This window comes from Coffea arabica, chromosome 2e, assembly GCF_036785885.1.
Source record: "Coffea arabica cultivar ET-39 chromosome 2e, Coffea Arabica ET-39 HiFi, whole genome shotgun sequence".
NCBI lineage: Eukaryota > Viridiplantae > Streptophyta > Magnoliopsida > Gentianales > Rubiaceae > Coffea > Coffea arabica.
Genome location: NC_092313.1, coordinates 18,676,398 through 18,693,752, shown reverse-complemented (window position 1 = coordinate 18,693,752; position 17,355 = coordinate 18,676,398). Strand labels below are relative to the sequence as shown.

The 17,355-nt window shown below is 38.6% G+C and overlaps 3 protein-coding genes and 1 non-coding gene across 4 annotated transcripts; 3 read left to right on the top strand and 1 right to left on the bottom strand.

The window, feature by feature from the left end:
• Positions 1 to 1,939: 1,939 nt before the first annotated feature.
• Positions 1,940 to 2,013, top strand: TRNAV-AAC (transfer RNA valine (anticodon AAC)). Its single transcript has one exon. It is a non-coding gene; the product is annotated as a tRNA-Val (tRNA).
• A 325-nt stretch (positions 2,014 to 2,338) lies between these two features.
• On the top strand, positions 2,339 to 5,408 carry LOC113731576 (protein TUNICAMYCIN INDUCED 1-like). Its single transcript, XM_027256924.2, has 3 exons — positions 2,339 to 2,620; positions 3,195 to 3,530; positions 4,357 to 5,408. Exons 1-3 carry the CDS (start codon positions 2,486 to 2,488, stop codon positions 5,182 to 5,184), a joined length of 1,299 nt encoding a protein of 432 aa, XP_027112725.1. The 5' UTR covers positions 2,339 to 2,485; the 3' UTR covers positions 5,185 to 5,408.
• Positions 5,409 to 5,595: 187 nt separating this feature from the next.
• On the bottom strand, positions 5,596 to 8,297 carry LOC113731577 (malate dehydrogenase, glyoxysomal). Its single transcript, XM_027256925.2, has 9 exons — positions 8,002 to 8,297; positions 7,537 to 7,752; positions 7,137 to 7,451; positions 6,757 to 6,846; positions 6,575 to 6,658; positions 6,453 to 6,488; positions 6,257 to 6,346; positions 6,078 to 6,172; positions 5,596 to 5,988 (listed from the first exon to the last, which is right to left on the bottom strand). The coding sequence occupies exons 1-9, from the start codon at positions 8,071 to 8,073 to the stop codon at positions 5,916 to 5,918; spliced, it is 1,071 nt and encodes a 356-aa protein (XP_027112726.1). The 5' UTR covers positions 8,074 to 8,297; the 3' UTR covers positions 5,596 to 5,915.
• Positions 8,298 to 12,198: 3,901 nt separating this feature from the next.
• On the top strand, positions 12,199 to 15,694 carry LOC113731575 (receptor-like protein kinase 7). Its single transcript, XM_027256923.2, has 2 exons — positions 12,199 to 14,905; positions 15,101 to 15,694. Exons 1-2 carry the CDS (start codon positions 12,325 to 12,327, stop codon positions 15,517 to 15,519), a joined length of 3,000 nt encoding a protein of 999 aa, XP_027112724.1. The 5' UTR covers positions 12,199 to 12,324; the 3' UTR covers positions 15,520 to 15,694.
• Positions 15,695 to 17,355: the final 1,661 nt, after the last annotated feature.

The window sequence follows — 17,355 nt, the reverse complement described above, 5'->3', positions numbered from 1 at the left end:
ATAAAATTAAGGAATAAAAGTCACCTCAAGCTAAACCACAAAGAATAGTTTTGTCTGAAAACCATTTTGGAATGCAGAGTATAAAGGTAGCAAAAATAGCTCAATCTCAGAAGTCGAAACGACAAAAAAATTGAAGAATGTGAAAGAGAAGACATTCGAACAACCATAACTGATACTGAGGCATTAATTCATTAATATACCCACGTTTTCTTCAGTTTAATTGAGATGTAAATGGCAAAGACAATTGAATATGTTTCAGGCAATTGAATATCTTCAAGCAGTAAGATTACGTTAACTGTGTCTGTAACACTATTTCAGTAATTACACCAATACATAAGCTTGTATGCCTTGTACCTGATGCAAAAATGATTATAAAATAATTTTACATTCCAAAACTATCCAAATGTCTTCATAAATAAACGTTTTAAATGTACAAATATGAGAAGATTTTCATAAACATACTAAAAAACATGCCACCATCACTGGTACCCAAAGTTAAAAATAAACTCCACATCATTCCATATTTCAAAAATGCCCCTATCCATATGATTGAAATTCAAATCTCTTTTTTGACCACAACTCATTCTTATAGTATATAAGAATACGTATAATTAAGCTAAGAAATTGGATGTTATTGTTTGGCAAATTTGCCAAATTCATCCCTCACATGTTTAGAAAAAAAAAACTTTTTTAATCATTCACATTTAAAATCAACGACAATAGTCCCTCAAATATTAAAAAAAAAATCCATCCAATTGATCTCAAAACTCAATTTTTGCTCACTTTTCTGCCAAAAAAGTGTATGCCTCTCTTATATGCCCACAATTCCAAGAGCAAAAATAGAAACACAATTTATTTCCCCTTTTTTTCTAAAAAAAAAAAAGAATAAAATGTAAACCACTGAACCCTTTCTTCCTCCTACTCTCAGTTTTTTCAACTACCAAAACCCTAATTGTAAGCCACCAAACCCCAAACTAAAGAAGAAAATTTCAGTCACCTAAAAGTAGTAGAAGAAAAGCAAGACAAGGCATCTAAAAAACTCACCCATTGAAAAATACAATGGAAGTAAACAATGATTGATATCATTGTAGCAAAGAGTCCATGATTATGACTTCTTGGAAATCTGCAAATCTGAAAAGGAGATTCTATGGTTGCCCAAACTGTGGAGAAGTTTGAGCATATTTCATTTTAGTTGCTTGGAAAAAATTGGTTGTTAATATGGAATGAAAATCAATTCTTAATATGTAGTGTTCTTGCACTTTTAGTGAATCATGTTGGTTGCTATTTTAAGTGGTATGATCATCCAATATGTAGTAGATCAGTGTCAATAATATCTAACTTATTAAAAGCTATCAATTGATTAGAAACTAAGCAAGAAAGAAGAGTTCGGGAAAAAAATTGCTTTGGGCTACTTTGCTTGTTTTTTGGATGTCTATTTTGCTAACTGTGTTGAACAAGAGTTCAACTACAGCCTAAAGAGAAAATGAAATATATAAAATAAAAGCAATATAATTTTTGCACCTTTATCACCGGCATTATTGTCGACATAATATTGAAGAATAAAGAAGTTAAAATTTTCCTTGTTTAATCCGGTTTATATTTATGCATTTGGTGGTGGTTGTGTTTCTTAAGAGAAAACAAAGTGTGTTTTCATATTTACCCTTGAAATTATAGACATGTAAGAGAGGTGTGCGCTTTTTGGCCAGAAAAGTGAGTGAAAATGACTTTTGGGACCAATTGGGCAGACTTTTTTATATCTAAGGGACTATTATGGTTAATTTTAAATGTTAGGGACTAAAAAAAATTTTTGCAAATATGAGGGACCAATTTGGCAAATTTCTCTTAATGTTTTGGTCTGTCGACAGTCCATTATTATAAAACGTAATAGCAATTACGTTTTTGCGAATTTAAAAAGATGATGTTATCGACCATAGCATCTGGTGTCGTGGTGTAGTTGGTTATCACGTCAGTCTAACACACTGAAGGTCTCCGGTTCGAGTCCCGGCGACGCCAAAGCCAAAACTATCGTTGTGTCCGTAAATCATCTCCACACGACGTCGCTTTTGCCCTGCTGCGGACGACAATACCGTACGCTCCTCAAATTTTTGCTGCAAACGCGGACAAGACTGGGCCTTCTCAAAAATTAAAAAGAAAAAAAAAAGAAGAAGAGTCCATCACAGCAAACGTCCACGTCATCTTTCCAATAGTATAAAAGCAGCCGCATCATTCCCCTCCCTCCCATTGGCTAAAACCCTCCACGTCATCCATCGTCCTCTCCACAAATTCCCACCGCAAACACAAGTAAAGTACTCCTCCGTCCCTCATTCCTCCTCCACCAGCTACAGCTTAAAAGTTAAAACCCAGACTTTCACCTAATTTACCCCCAAATTCCCAACCAAATAGAGGAGACGTATACTTCCAGTATCAACCAAACAACTGTTTTATCCTTTACCAAACAAACAGCGCTTCCAAGTAATTTTTTGCAATGGCTTTGAGTTTGCGGCTGCCATCAATGAGGATTCTTGGGCTTTCTTTGGCTTTGATCGCAATTCAATTTTCATTGTCTGCGGCTTTGATCGCCACCCAGGACATCAACCCTCCTTACCCTAAAGCCATATCTGTAAGTTTTATGTTCATTAGAAAAAAAAGGAAAGAAAAATATTTTATTTTTATGTTTCCTACGCTGATTTATGGCCTTTATTTATTTTTTTTTTGAGTATCTTCAATTTGGCTAAGATTATAGGCCCTAGAAGATACTTCCGATGAGAATTAGTCTTTTCAGCTAAATTTTTATCTGTTGATTTACGGTTGATTCCCCTATAATTTGCTCTTTAATTCGCATTATTGATTTCTTTGATGTTAGCTGAAAATTAGCTGGATGAGAAGATACTAAAGGAGTATAATTTATCATTCTCTCTCATTTTTTTTTTTGGGTAGAAAACCTGGTCTACATTCACCTCTCTTGTTCCAGAGATGCTATGCCCCTGTTTTATTTTGGTAGAAAAGGGTTTTTTTTGTTTGGGGGAAAAGGGAGGGGGGCGGGTAATAAAAGGGGGAAAAGGGAAAATTTTGGAGTTTTGCTGTGGTAAAATTTTGGTAATTTTTTTCTTCCGACTCTTTTGTTCCTGAAATGTAACATTAGAAGTACGTTAAGTATTTGGTTTCTAATTTTGATTTAATGTTTATCTGATTAGGATTTGAGGGATGCGATTGTGAAGGGATTAGGATTTCAAGCTGAGGATTTTACGATATCCGGGTTCGATTTAAGGGACGCACAAGTGGGTAGATCTGTGGCTTATGAATTTGACATTGAGGTTGATAATAAAGTTCTTCCTTTTAAGCTTTTGGAGGATGTAAACAACTGGGATTATGTAGATTTACCTATATTTCGAGCTGATCATGCTGTGAAAAATGGCTTGGTGGAGAGGCAGAAGTTGGATGATCAGATGCCAGTCTTGGCTCCATTTCAGTTGGCAGGTCCCATGGAAATTTGGATTCAGGATGCCAAGGACATGAGGATTTCACTGCCGGTAAGTTGAAGCTGCACCTGTTTCTAATGTATTGCCTGGCGTGTGTTTGTTTCATTTCCTTTGTGGCTTGATTTTAATTATCTGGAAATGTTAGTCTCATTTGTTGAATGGTTTGCTTTTATGATAATCAGAAGTTAAAGAGAAAAATCTCCTGTACTTGTCTTTAAGTTTTAACTGTTTTTTGGGATAGCTTATTTTTAAAGAACACAAAAGGTTATGGTAATTTTCTTTGTTGTGTAGACTGAGAGGATGGATGCATCTTTTAGACATTTTCTGCCTCTTTTGTCTCTTAGGAGTTGCCTAAAGTGCTTATTTTCTAAAATAGATTTATTTTATAACCTAGAAGCATTACTTATGCACATTACACGTGTATTAGTAATCTATGTTTTGCACTTTAATAGTGGTCTCTGCTGCTTATTTTGGAGCATAAAAACTCTCCAAGTATTGGGTCGAGCATTACTTGATATCATTTGTTTTGACTGTTTATGTATCTATGATGTTACTGCACAAACAGAACTTTCCTATTATGGATCTGTTGCTTTCAGAGTATCATACTACCTCAACTATTTAGAATTTGTATTGTGGTAGAGAAGCATCTTCGAAGTTGTTAGGTTGATCTTTTTCAGATCACTTGTTTCATGAATTCATAGTGTTGTATACACATAAACGTGTTATACAAACATTACCGATGTGTTTTCATTTTGCTTTTTGTTCAATTATCCATTACCATCATTAAGAATGATTGTGTGTATCTTCAGTTTATGCTGCTTGTTATGTTTAATCTGGCTTCATATGTGATTAATTTGCTTGTGGTGATGATATGCAGCATGATGTCGATGCTGGTGTTCTGAAGAAAGTGATATTGGCAGATGGTGCTGTGGTCACTGTTAAGGGTGCTAGATCTGTCAGCCTGCGTCACCCAATTGAGCTTCCACTTCCCTTAAATAGGACAAGTAACAGTTTTGCCTCAGGTCTTCTAACTCTTGCGGAACGCCTACGTTATGCTTCTCGCACTCAGGGTAGCCCCCTGCTCTCCCTTCGCATAGTTGGTGCAACATCGCTGACATCCCCAACCTCATCAACACCTTCTACCACTAACAAGCTTAAGCTTAAGCGGCTTGCACCTGGCCTTGTGGAACTATCATCAGCATCAAAAGTGAAAGTTGTGGATGCTGTCTCCACAGTTGATATGGAAGGAGAAGCTACTGCCCTTCTTACTCCTAATCATTTCTCTACATTGTGGCCTGTTGCATCCATCAATGGGTCAAACCCAAACTTGCTTGGCTTCGAGTCGCTGCTCTCCTCTGTACTGGGTCCCAAAGCAAATAAAAAGGGTTCTTTTAAGTTGTTGAAGGCAGATATATCAGCTCAGACATTTGTCAAGATAGGTTTTGGAGTAGAGAAGAAACTAAAAGAAGGAGATCAGCAGTTAAATTGGGAAGATATTCCAGCCTGGAGGACAAAACCTGAGACAGTAAGAATGCATTTTGAAGTGTTGGCCAAGGTGGATGGCGACAAGATTGTACCAGAGAAAGTTATGCAGGTTAATCCAGTTATTGTGGAGGATGCTGTGGCACCAAATGTGCTCATGGGCAACACGACCATGTCAAATACTCCTGTTGTTCACCCACCTCAAAATCCTTTCAGCCTGTGAGTTTAAGGTGTCTAGTTTATCGAGAGAGTGTAAAGAAGAAATTTTTCTCTTTTTCTTCAGTTTTCTCCTTTTTTTATTTTTTTCCTGTACTGAGGCTTTGGTCGTAATAGTAATGAAGACCATTGCCTGAGGGCTATTAGATACTGTAAAAGCTCATTAAAGAAGAACAAAAGGGCTTGATAGTGTAAAGTTTGTGAATATGATCAAGATATTTCCTTTAACTATTTCATGTGCTGCTCTGGTGTAATCTTTCATCTGTCATTGGATTTTTTGCCTTACCTACCTACTCCTATGACTTCATTTTGTTCTCCCGTTGACAGAATTTATACTACCAAAATCCAGAATAGTTTTCCGACAGAATGCTTCTACGGGAAACTCCACACATGATTGAAAAAAAAAAAAAAAAAAATCTTGAGCTGAAAGCGGATTATGATTTTACTTCATATATTAACGCAAACATCTGCAGTACTTTTACTTTACATAGCTTTTTCTGATCTGCAGATGATGTTGGCTGCTAAACATATTCATAAAGTTCTTTCTGAATGAAGTTAATTTTCCTTTTTCTGAATGAAGTTCTTTCATAAAGGACTTCCACTTGTCTCGCTTAACTTCCTATCCAGCAAATGTTAAAACGCGAGGACTCTCTAACTACTAGGTTCCAGAATATCTTTCCATGACCCAAGCGTGCTCTGCTTTACAAGCAATTTCAATGTAGTCATGAAGCTCACTGTTCATTTCTTTATGAAGGAAATCCCTTTTTGGATGCTCGCTGCTAACTCTTTCTTTGCTTTCTCCAGTCCAACCCTGTAAGAAGTAGCAGCAAATAACTAGAATTATCTGACGTGTCAACTCTTCTACCATATGCCATGACTGAAAGAGGAATTGCATCATACCTCTCATACTCATTCAAGGGTCCTATTTGATAGACCTCTTCAGCTCCGGTACGACCAAGTCGTACCTTTGTAGCAAAGAAAGGGAGTTCCGTGACCTATGGGATAGTGGTAGGGGATGTGTGAGGAACTGACTGAAAATGTGAGGAGATACTGTACAGAACAGAGGTATGGATAAACACCTGAGAAGCTACAAAAGCACATTCTACGACGCCAGCATCACCCCTAAGCCCACGCAGGCATGCATCTGCATATTTGACTGCAGCGTACGCCTGTTAACAAAGTCTTTGTGTGAGTGATTCAATATGCTACAGATCCAAGAATCATTCTTGGACTAATTTCAATTGTTAGTTACTTCAGCATAAGTTCAAAACGAACCATTGATAAAGTTGCTGAGCCAGCCCCAGCCTTTGCCTGCAGAAGGACATTCACAATCAATGTCTTGTTATTCAGTCCAAGAGTATATAATCCATGCCTCTAGTGAAAGGTGATTTCTATACCTGAACAACTTCTGTTCCACCATCTTGAATGCGTTTTGTCAGGTATTCAGTTTCATCTGGTGTAAATGAGCACGGAGGCTTAACCTGCAGGATGTCATCGAATGTGGCTTCTTGTTCAATCTAGTTTTAGTCCCACACAAAATTCTCTGCTGTTTAAAATAGAGCATTGTTTGATATCTAACCTGTGAAAGAAGAGGCAGAATTGTTACTCCAGCATGACCACCAACAACAGGAACATCAACTTCCCTAGGATCAAGTCCCAAAACTTCAGCCTGTAATAATGTTCACAGGAGCAGTAAATCCGTCAGCAATATCAAAATTGCAGAACAACATGCATAAGATATTTAGAAATATGCAACCCCTTAAATTTTACCGAGTGCATAAACATTAGGCACAAATAGAATTGAACAAAGACAGACCTCTTAATAATTTTATATGCTGAAGAATGATTAGCCTAACTTAAGCAAACCGTTGAAAGGGAAAGTAAATGGACAAGGAGTTCAAGCACATGAACAATGAATAATGGGGTATTAGTAGACAGTAAATTTCTGAAGATAGATACCACAAAAGTATTAGCTCTGACGACATCAAGCATGGTAACTCCCAAAAGCTTCTTTGGATCATAAGTGCCTGCCCTCTTGAAAACTTCTGCAGCAATTGGGACAGTAGAGTTCACGGGATTGCTGATCAAGTTCACAATTGCATTGGGGCAGCACTTTGCAATTCCTTCACACAGGGTCTTCACAATTCCAGCATTAATATTGAAGAGATCATCCCTGGTCATTCCAGGCTTCCTGGGAACACCGGCAGGTATAATAATGAGCTCCATTCCTGTAAGAGCAGCCTCAAGCTCCTGTTGCCCAAGAAAGCCCCTCACCTACAACCCAAATAACAGACTGTTCTTTAAACTTCTAAAGCCAAGGGAAAATATTTTCATGACGTAATACATGAAAGTTACGTACCACAGCACCAGTGTCCATGTGGCTAATATCAGCCGTGACACCAGGGCAATTGACAACATCATAGAGATGAAGAACTGAGACTAATGGATTCATCTTCATTAACATTGCAAGCGGTTGGCCAATCCCTCCAGCTGCACCTAATATTGCCACTTTGAATCCAGGAGAACCACCTTTTGCTCTGCAGTCCACCCGCTCCAACATGGTATTTACCTCCATCTTTCAGTAGATACAAAACACAAAATATCAGCTCATCCCATGCAGTAAACAAGTAAAGTGCGCATTTAGCCACTGAAGCACAATTTGCAAGAAAATGGTTTTTTCAGAATTCGAGTAAAAGAATCAGATCCAGGAAAACTAGCATAAAATGGAGTACCTGCACAAGTTAACAACTGCTGCTGAGCATCAATGAATAATCATCAACACTCAACAGAAATAAAGGGATCTATCTTTGAAGATAAAACAGACCTGGGAATTAGTGGGATTAAGATGAGCTGATAGTCTGGCAATACGTTGCCTGGCTTCCACAGCAGGCTGCATCTTCGCGTTGGACTGGCTTTTGCTACCTTGTGTGTCTAAGTTCGTATGAAAGTTTCATTTAGCGATTATGAGTGACTGCATTTAAACCAGAAAAAACAACGTCGGATGGATAGATGCAATAGAGCTACAACGGACGTCGAATTTTGGAAATTTTCCTTTTTTCCTTTTTTAAATTTTTGTGGAATTGAATTTTCCAAGCCTTTATCTTCACACATCTATTCCTTGTGGCTCAGAAAAATTTGTCTATGTTGGTTTTTGATTGGTTTAACTTTTTTCCCTTCTTGGTTGATCCTAAAAAATAAAAATGACATTAATGTTATTATATGATCCCTATTTTTTAGTAAAGTTTTACACTCGATAACTACTTTTTAGCAATGGCAACCCAACTTAATTGGAGCACTCCATAAAATTTATGAGGTTGAAAATTTTTACCAAATGCAAAACCATAGCAATTTAAGTTATGTATGTAGGAGAGGGATGGGTTGGGTGATTAGGGAAAAATGAGTGTAAACGATAAATTTCGAATTCGAACCCTATCACTTATATTATGTAAAAAAAAAAAAAAATTTCTACATACAAGGGAAGGAATAGGTTGGATGATACGAAAGAAGATATAGTACGAGTGAAAGATATTAGGATTTCAATCTTGGCATGAAAGAATAAATTATAAGTGGAAAATATCAGAGTCTTGACCCTAGTGGTAACAGACTAACAGGGAAGAATTTGAAACCATAGTGTTACCAGGCCCATGTTTGAGCAAGCCGGGCATTGATCTGGAAGAAGCCCACAAAACAAACTCCTAATTGGACCCTGGTGGGGCGTAGGGAAGAACTGCCCGTTGGACCTAGTTTTCTTTTCTTGTTTCACAGACGTACAGGCGAAAGATCCACGGTGGTTTAGGATCAAAAAGGTGGTTTCATAGATCTAAGGTTGGAGGATCCAAGGTGGGATACGTCATCTTCTTTTACCGTCGGCAGCCCAAAACAAAAAAAAAATTTCATTGGAGATTATTAAGAAATCACAGTTTTGTTTTCCCTTTTAGATTAGGTTACATATCAATGAATCATGGACGTGTATTGTGAATTATTGTACATGCAATAGCAAATGAGGAGTCTCACTATTGGACGTTGCCCTGAAAAAAAAAAAAAGAAAGCAATTGTGCTTCATCTTTTTTACTACGGGTTTGTTCTCGGTTGATTATATTAACTAGGGGTGTTTCGCGAATCAAGCCGCTCGCGAGCCGATCGCAAGCGGCTCGAATACGAGCTCGACTCGAGCTCGTCAATATCGAGTACGAGTCGAGTTCGAACTAATTAAGTCGATCTCGAGCTCGAGTTCGAGCTCAAAAATATTAAGCTCGTTGGCTCGCGAGCTCAATTATATATATATATATATTTTTTATTTTAATAGTAAAATTACATATATATCCCTAATATTTTATTATTTGTTAAAAAAATTATTGTTTTATTCATTTTTAAAAATAAATAATTATTTTTTATTTTTTAAAAATAAAATAATAATTATTATTTTTTTATTTTTTAAGCTTGAGCTCGAGCTTGATATTTTGAGCTCGTCGAGCTCGAGCTCGAGTTTGAGCTTCACAAAATTAACTCGAGCTTGGCTCGATTAGCCAAAACTCGACTCGAGTTCGGCTCGTTTGCATCCCTAATATTAATTGATTATAAATTTTGATTTTGAATAATCAAGTTTTGTGGTATTGTTGATTGTTTTTATATTTTTATTATAGATTTTTTAATGACTGATAAAACTAAAATTTAAAATTATCTAAAGGGTAATTTTTTGTTAATTCTAATTATTTTCTATAATTAATTTTTTATAATCAAATTTTATAAAATCTAAAACAATTGAGAGTAGGCGGAAACGCAAAAGTCAATTCGAAGGTGCCATTTCACGGCATATATTCTACGATGTCCTCTTCAAAATCTTAAGAGTCAATGAGACGATCGGGGTAGGAAATGATAAGGTCGCTTCCCTGCTGCGGAGGTTCGTGCATCTTTCCTGTCTTCTCTTTGAAAATTCCGATTCAAAGAAAGGCATTCATCATCATACTGTAACAAGGGAAAAAGAAACAAGGAGGGAAAAGGTTTTGCCAGAGCGGCTAGTATTGTCACATTCGTCTTTCTATTTCCACGAGCTATAGTTGAGCCTAACAGAATTCCCCTGACGGACCCCATCATTATGCCCAATTACATTTGCACCTTTCTTTTCTTGTGGACGGAAACTGCTAATAAACTACCATCCAACTTTTTCAAGAAAGGAAGATATGCCCGTAATTCATGATTTCTAGAAAAGCATGTCATTGTGCGTCAATAAATCGAATAGTTATGATCTCCTCCTTCTGGTTGCGGTTTAACTTGCTTCCGGGCCATGTTTAGAATCTCGAATTTCCTCCAAATCTAAACATATGCAATTTACTCAATTGAATTTTTTTCTTTTTTTTTTTTAATGATTGTACATAAAATTATTTTCTTTTAATAAAAAGTTTGAATTGATTCGATTTTGATTATCATCACGAGTTAGGACATGTTTCTGAAACAATAAATGTTCTTACAGTTTGCTTCCAAACCATAAATGCTCTTCTTATAGTTTATCCACCAATATAATTCTCACGCCGGCCGTGATTTCATATATCTTTGAATGCACTATCTTTAGTAGTCAGGCAATAATTATTTCTTACCATCTCAGTCAACTTATACTAGCATAAAATTCTTTGGTTCATTCTCAATTAATTATCAACCAAATACACAACTTTTCCACCGACCCCTTGTCCTGGTGATGGGAATTTCCGTAGCCAACTTAGGATCATTTCTCTCGTGTTTCTTCTTTCATTTTCCTTTGATTTCTACTTCTTTTTCTTTTTTTTCTTTTGACTTTAGAGCCGTGTGGGTACGCAAATAAGTGGCAGAAAGTGGCAGCTGCAACGGCGAGAGACAGAGAGAGTCAAAGTAGGCGGCCGTTAGTCCTTAGCATCCGAGCTGTGCTTCATATTTTCGCTAGTCGACGGCCCGACATTTCCACTTTTGTTTGTCCTTTCTCTCAATTTTTCAGCGACCCCCCTCCCCTGATGATGACATTATTCCTATTTCCTTCCCGGTAACAACTAACAAGCCCACAACTTTTAGTCGTGGAATCAAACAAAACCAGGCATCAATGTCAATCTGAGTCAAACTATAGCTTTTCTAGTCCTTTATCTCTCTTTCAATGCATCCGTCAACAATAAAATGGCAATCATTTCTTTCTTCAAATGTGGCAGTAAATCATTGAATGATTTTCCCAATTCAATTTTTTTGTGCGACTTACTGATGGTTGATGTACAGTTGCACAGCTCCCCTAAAATCTTAATGCATTGATAAAGGGTCCTCGTCCGATAATTTAAAGAACATGAGCAGGGTCTAAAGAATTTGAGATACAGTAGCACATTGAATGGTGAAGATAATGCTTCAACTAGTTCATCGTATCTACTTCACTGAAAAATCAAAATGGAGTCGCGCCTCGTCTTTCTTTTCTGTTCTTTTTTTTGACAGATAAGAAGAACATGAAGGAACCTTCTGCTAATGAAGCCCTTGTTAATCCATTCATGTAGGAAGTACAAACGACCGTCTAAATTAGGTTCTTTCATGTTCTTTGCTGTAGATAGCATAATCAGTAACTAATAAACATATCAAGTGAAACTTCTTCTCTTGTCACCTTGCGGTTGTTGAGTAGTATCAGTTGGTTGATTAACAACGCCTATTTAGCATACGCAAGTAGAAGACAAGAATTGAGCAAAGAGAGTGTAGGGGGAGCATCCTGGAAACTGAGTGCAACAACAAATAAATCTGTGGAGAACCGCCAGCCAATGTGAAAATTGGAAGTGAAAGATCATTATGCACGCCCTCCTCTGTCTTACGTTCTGTACTATGCTAAATTCTCTTCTCAATGGCCAAAACCAACTAGATTTACCTTTTTCATTTTTTTTTGGACACTCTTGACATTGAGTGATTGAACTGATTAATCTTAATTCGGTGAGCCAAATTTCGGGTCAACAAAAGATTTTGTGCACACGTCGGTATGGGACTGTGTGAAAGCTGACTCAAGACTTTCTCACATCAATTAATTTCCAGCCAACCTTGCTGTGCTGCTACATGCAAGCAGTGCAGTTACGTCTCTTAGGAGTCTTATTTCCACATTCTCTGGCGAACATATCAGTCACCAGAAGTCCTCCTTGGTGAATGTTTACCAGCTGCCGTGATGGCCGAATGTTCCATTTTCCGGCGCTGGTTTTCTTCAAATGTTTACTTGATTTGCGCCCTTTTCCTTTTCCTGATCTCCAAATCCCAGAGTGATGACGCTGGAGTACTTATGCAGCTGAAATCAACTCTCCGGAGTGCAGATTCACCTGTTTTTGATACATGGACCCGGCAAAATTCAGCATGCAACTTCACTGGCGTGACTTGTGACTCCAACCACAAGGTAACAGAAATCAATCTTTCTTTCCAAAATTTGTCAGGGCCTGTTTCTTTTGATCTAATATGCTCCCTCGAATCACTCGAGAAAATATCTCTGGGATCGAACTTTTTGTATGGAAGCATCAGTGATCACTTGTCTAATTGCACTAGCTTGCAGCATTTGGATTTAGGCATGAACTACTTTTCTGGAAAGGTCCCTGATTTGTCATCTTTAACCAAATTGGAGCTCTTGAACTTAAACCACAGTGGATTTTCGGGTTCTTTTCCTTGGAGCTCATTAGCAAATCTTACCAGTCTTGGTTTTTTGAGCCTAGGTGACAATGATTTTGATAGGAGTCCATTCCCTTTGGAACTGCTAAAACTGGAGAAGTTGTATTGGCTTTACCTCTCAAATTGTAGCATTGAGGGTCAAATTCCAGATGGTATTGGGAATCTCACGCTGCTCGAAAATCTTGAGCTATCCTACAATAACTTGGTCGGTAGCATCCCAAATGGGATTACCAGACTAAGCAAGCTTAACCAACTTGAGCTGTACACTAATGGACTCACGGGAAAGATTCCAGTGGGATTTGGAAATCTCACTAACCTTGTAGAATTTGATGCTTCAACCAACTATATCGAGGGCGATCTTTCAGAGCTAAGATCCTTAACACAACTGGCATCTTTACAACTTTTTGAGAATCAGTTGTCAGGTGAGGTTCCTCAAGAATTTGGAGAGTTAAAGTTCCTCACCCAATTCTCACTTTACACTAACAAGTTAACGGGACCTCTTCCTGAGAAGATCGGATCATGGTCAGAGTTGCTCTACATTGATGTTTCTGGTAATTTTCTGACCGGTCCGATACCACCTGATATGTGCAAGGGGGGCAAATTGTCTAAGCTTTTGATGCTTCAGAACGGATTCACTGGTGGAATACCAGCTTCTTATGGTAATTGTCCATCTTTAACTCGTTTACGTGTATGCAACAATTCACTTTCAGGCGAAGTTCCTAGTGGAATTTGGGGTCTGCCAAAGGTAACTATAATTGATCTCAACTTGAATCAATTTGAGGGACCTGTTGCACCAAGTATCGGTGATGCCAAGTCTCTAGCACAGTTGCTCCTGGCCAACAATCAGTTCTCTGGTGAACTACCTCAGAGAATATCGGAAGCTGCTTCATTGGTTAAGATTGATATCGCCTCAAATAAGTTGTCTGAAGAAATTCCAGCAACAATAGGCAACTTGAAGAAATTGAGTTATCTTCATTTGGAATTTAACTCATTTTCTCGTGTTGTTCCAGATTCATTGGGTTCCTGTGCTTCTCTCAATGACATAAATCTGGCACACAATTCATTTTCTGGGAATATTCCAGCAAGCCTCGGTTCCCTTCCAAGCTTGAACTTCCTAAATCTCTCGAACAACCAATTCGTTGGTGAGATTCCTCTGAGCTTTACATCACTACCTCTAAACCTTCTTGATTTGTCAAACAATAGGTTGGTTGGGCACATCCCAGATTCTTTATCAATAGATGCTTTTAATGGTAGCTTTGATGGAAACTCTGGCCTCTGCAGTGAAAGCATTAGAAGTTTCAGGTTATGTTCATCAGATTCAGGCTTGTCCGGGAAGATTAAAACAGTGATATATTGCTTCATAGCCATTGCTTGTGTCTTGATTGTGACACTAACATGCTGTCTATTTTTGAGGTTTAGACACAAAAATGGGGAAATTCCAGTAAAGCGATCTGATTCTTGGGATATGAAGCTGTTCTATGTATTAAGCTTCAGTGAAGAGCAAATTCTGAAGGCCCTTAAGCACGAAAATTTAGTTGGCAAAGGTGGCTCTGGTAATGTTTATAAAGTCGTCCTACACTGTGGAATGCAGTTGGCTGTGAAGCACATATGGAATCAAGATTCCGTTTCCAGAAATAGTTGCCGGAGCACCTCAGCAATCCTGGCAAAGGGCAAGGGCAAGGGCAGATCAAAGGAATACGATGCTGAGGTTGCCACTTTAAGCTCCGCGAGGCATGTAAATGTGGTGAAACTGTACTGTAGCATCACAACTGAGGACTCAAATTTGCTGGTCTATGAATACCTGCCTAATGGGAGCTTGTGGGATAGGTTGCACACAGGCCAGAGGATCAAGATGGATTGGATGGCAAGATATGAAATCGCGCTTGGGGCTGCCAAGGGACTGGAATATCTGCATCATGGCTGTGATAGACAAATCATACACCGAGATGTAAAGTCCAGCAACATTTTGTTGGATGCTGATCTCAAGCCTAAGATAGCAGATTTTGGACTAGCCAAGATATTGCAGGCCAATGAACCTAATGCTAGGGAGTCAACACACGTCATTGCAGGGACACCGGGCTATATTGCCCCAGGTTGGTGACTTAACATCACTTTTCAGTTGTTAATTGCTTTGGATGCTCAGTGCTAACAGATAACTTTTAGCTTTCAGCTTACATATTATGTACCTAATTTACGATTGTGATGTCCTCGTAATCAACCATGATGGACATTGCATGATCGCAAGTTACAGAATACTACCTTATCTACATTTATTTTTCTGGTTGCAGAATATGCCTATGCCTGCAGCGTTAACGAGAAAAGTGATGTATACAGCTTCGGGGTGGTTTTAATGGAATTGGTAACTGGAAAGAAACCAGTAGAACCAGAGTTTGGGGACAATAAGGACATAGTTTCTTGGATTTACATCAAACTGAGAAGCGAACACAGGACAATTGAGTTGGTGGACAAGAGCATTTCAGAGGCTCTGAGAGAAGATGCTGTCAAGGTACTGAAAATTGCAATTCACTGCACCTCAAGAACTCCAGTGTTAAGACCCTCAATGAAAATGGTAGTTCAGATGCTGGAAAATGCAGAGCCCTGTAAACTCAGCAGCATCGTAGTGAATACTAGAGAGGTCTACAATTGCAAGAATAAGGAGGTGCTTTGCAGAAGTAGTAGTACTACTAGTGGTAGCAGTCAATTTTGATATACAATTTCGCCTGTAAATATGGAGATGACACTCTATTCAGTAATGTTGCACTTACTTCAGGTCTAGCTCTATATTCAGACTCAGTAGTAAACTGGCCTGCAAGTAAATTTCAACTCTTCATGAAATAACAAGTATAAATTACAAGAAAAAAAAAAGCATCTTTAGTGTTTTACTTGCGAGTTTTAACATGATTTTCTGAGATATTCATTGACAGTTAGCTTCATTATCTGCAACCAAGGTGCAACCTGTTAAATGTGAAGGAGATATATCCATTTTTTTTTTTTTTTATCAAAACGGCAACTCATCATTCATTAAACTAAACCAGAGTACAATCTTTGGAGCAACTGCTCCTACAATCTGCCTGAACCAAATCAAGCAACCACGCTGGGAAGTCAAACTTCCATTCAGCTGTTTTTTCCAAATTTATAGCAAACTTTGCTATATGGTGACTAACAGAGTTGCTCTCCCTTCTAGTGAAGGAAAAGCAACATTCATAACAACTGAGCTTCAGCCTTTTAATATCTGAAAGCACAGTTGCAATCTCTACATCATCTTCTTCACTATTTATCCTATCAATAACATACTTACAATCAGATTCGAACTCCACCCTCCTCCACCCTTGTTGTTTGGCCACCAGCATTGCTGCTCTTAATGCTAAAGCTTCCTCCATCTTTGGGGTTGAACAACTTGAGCCCGGCACTGCCCAAGCTCCCACTACTTCCTTCTGCCAGTCCCTTGCCACCAACCCCCATCCTGCTTTCTCCTTGTCTTGTTGAACTGCTGCATCAGAATTTATTTTCACCCATGCCTCCCCTGGTTCCTGCCATACACCTGGTTCCACCTTCCCCTCCCCTCTAACTCTGACTAAATCTTTTTCCTCCATCTGCACCTCCTGGAACTCTCTCCATTCCCCAATAGCTTTTTGGACCACTCCCATGGGATCCCTGGCTTTTGCTTCAAACTGTCTCGCATTCCTTGACTTCCATATCTGCCATAACAAGTTCACAGTCACACCAATACGCTCCTGTCCCATCTTCCCCTTCACTGCATCCTTCAGCTCCTCCCACCAATGCCAGAATTTATACCTATATGTCTCCAGCCCCTCCCAACTAACTGGCGCCACTTCCCAGATGGCCTTTGCATGGTCACAAAAAAACAGCAAGTGCTCTAAAGTCTCTGTATGTTCCCCACAACACCTGCACATGTGATCCCCCTTGGAGCACCTTGCCTTTACAGTTGCGTTCACTGGCAGGATATCTTGTAGACACTTCCAAAGGAAGTGTTTCAGCTTCTGTTTTATATTCAACCCCCAAAGAAAGCTCCAACTCTGAGCTGAGCATCTCCTGTTACTGCTAGATTCAACATTCCTCCCAACAGGAGCCCTCCTCTTTTTAATGCATTTAGCCAGTTTATAACCTGACTTAACTGTATATTCCCCCGTATTTGACTTGCTCCAGTATAACCTATCTTTCATACTACATACACTTAAAGGTATTCTCAGTATCTCCTTCCCTTCCTTCTCATCAAAAACCTGTGCAATCAGTTCCCTATCCCACTTGCCATTATTTATAAGATCACTCACCCTCTGAACAACCACCTCCTCAGTTCTTGGAGTCTTCACTCTCCCATCCTCTGTGTCTGGTAACCATCTATCTTCCCAAATATCAATTGACTTGCCATCCCCCACCCGTTTCCTGACCCCCTCCTCCAACAGTTCCCTCGCCCTCAATAAACTTCAAGGAGATATATCCATTGATATGCGTTCTTTCCCATTTCTTTTCCACTAAAAAATGTTGAATTATATTGGACTATGGTCTGAGTAGTACAAACATC

Bases quoted from the DNA above. Each gene is read 5' to 3' on its own strand.
- LOC113731576 (XM_027256924.2), top strand. From the start codon at position 2,486: ATGGCTTTGAGTTTGCGGCTGCCATCAATGAGGATTCTTGGGCTTTCT. The intron at 2,621-3,194 runs GTAAGTTTTATG...TTATCTGATTAG, and splicing joins CTTACCCTAAAGCCATATCT to GATTTGAGGGATGCGATTGT. The intron at 3,531-4,356 runs GTAAGTTGAAGC...GATGATATGCAG, and splicing joins ACATGAGGATTTCACTGCCG to CATGATGTCGATGCTGGTGT.
- LOC113731577 (XM_027256925.2), bottom strand. From the start codon at position 8,073: ATGCAGCCTGCTGTGGAAGCCAGGCAACGTATTGCCAGACTATCAGCT. The intron at 7,753-8,001 runs GTCTGTTTTATC...ATCTACTGAAAG, and splicing joins TTAATCCCACTAATTCCCAG to ATGGAGGTAAATACCATGTT. The intron at 5,989-6,077 runs GTATGATGCAAT...TACTTCTTACAG, and splicing joins CCCTTGAATGAGTATGAGAG to GGTTGGACTGGAGAAAGCAA.
- LOC113731575 (XM_027256923.2), top strand. From the start codon at position 12,325: ATGGCCGAATGTTCCATTTTCCGGCGCTGGTTTTCTTCAAATGTTTAC. The intron at 14,906-15,100 runs GTTGGTGACTTA...TTCTGGTTGCAG, and splicing joins ACCGGGCTATATTGCCCCAG to AATATGCCTATGCCTGCAGC.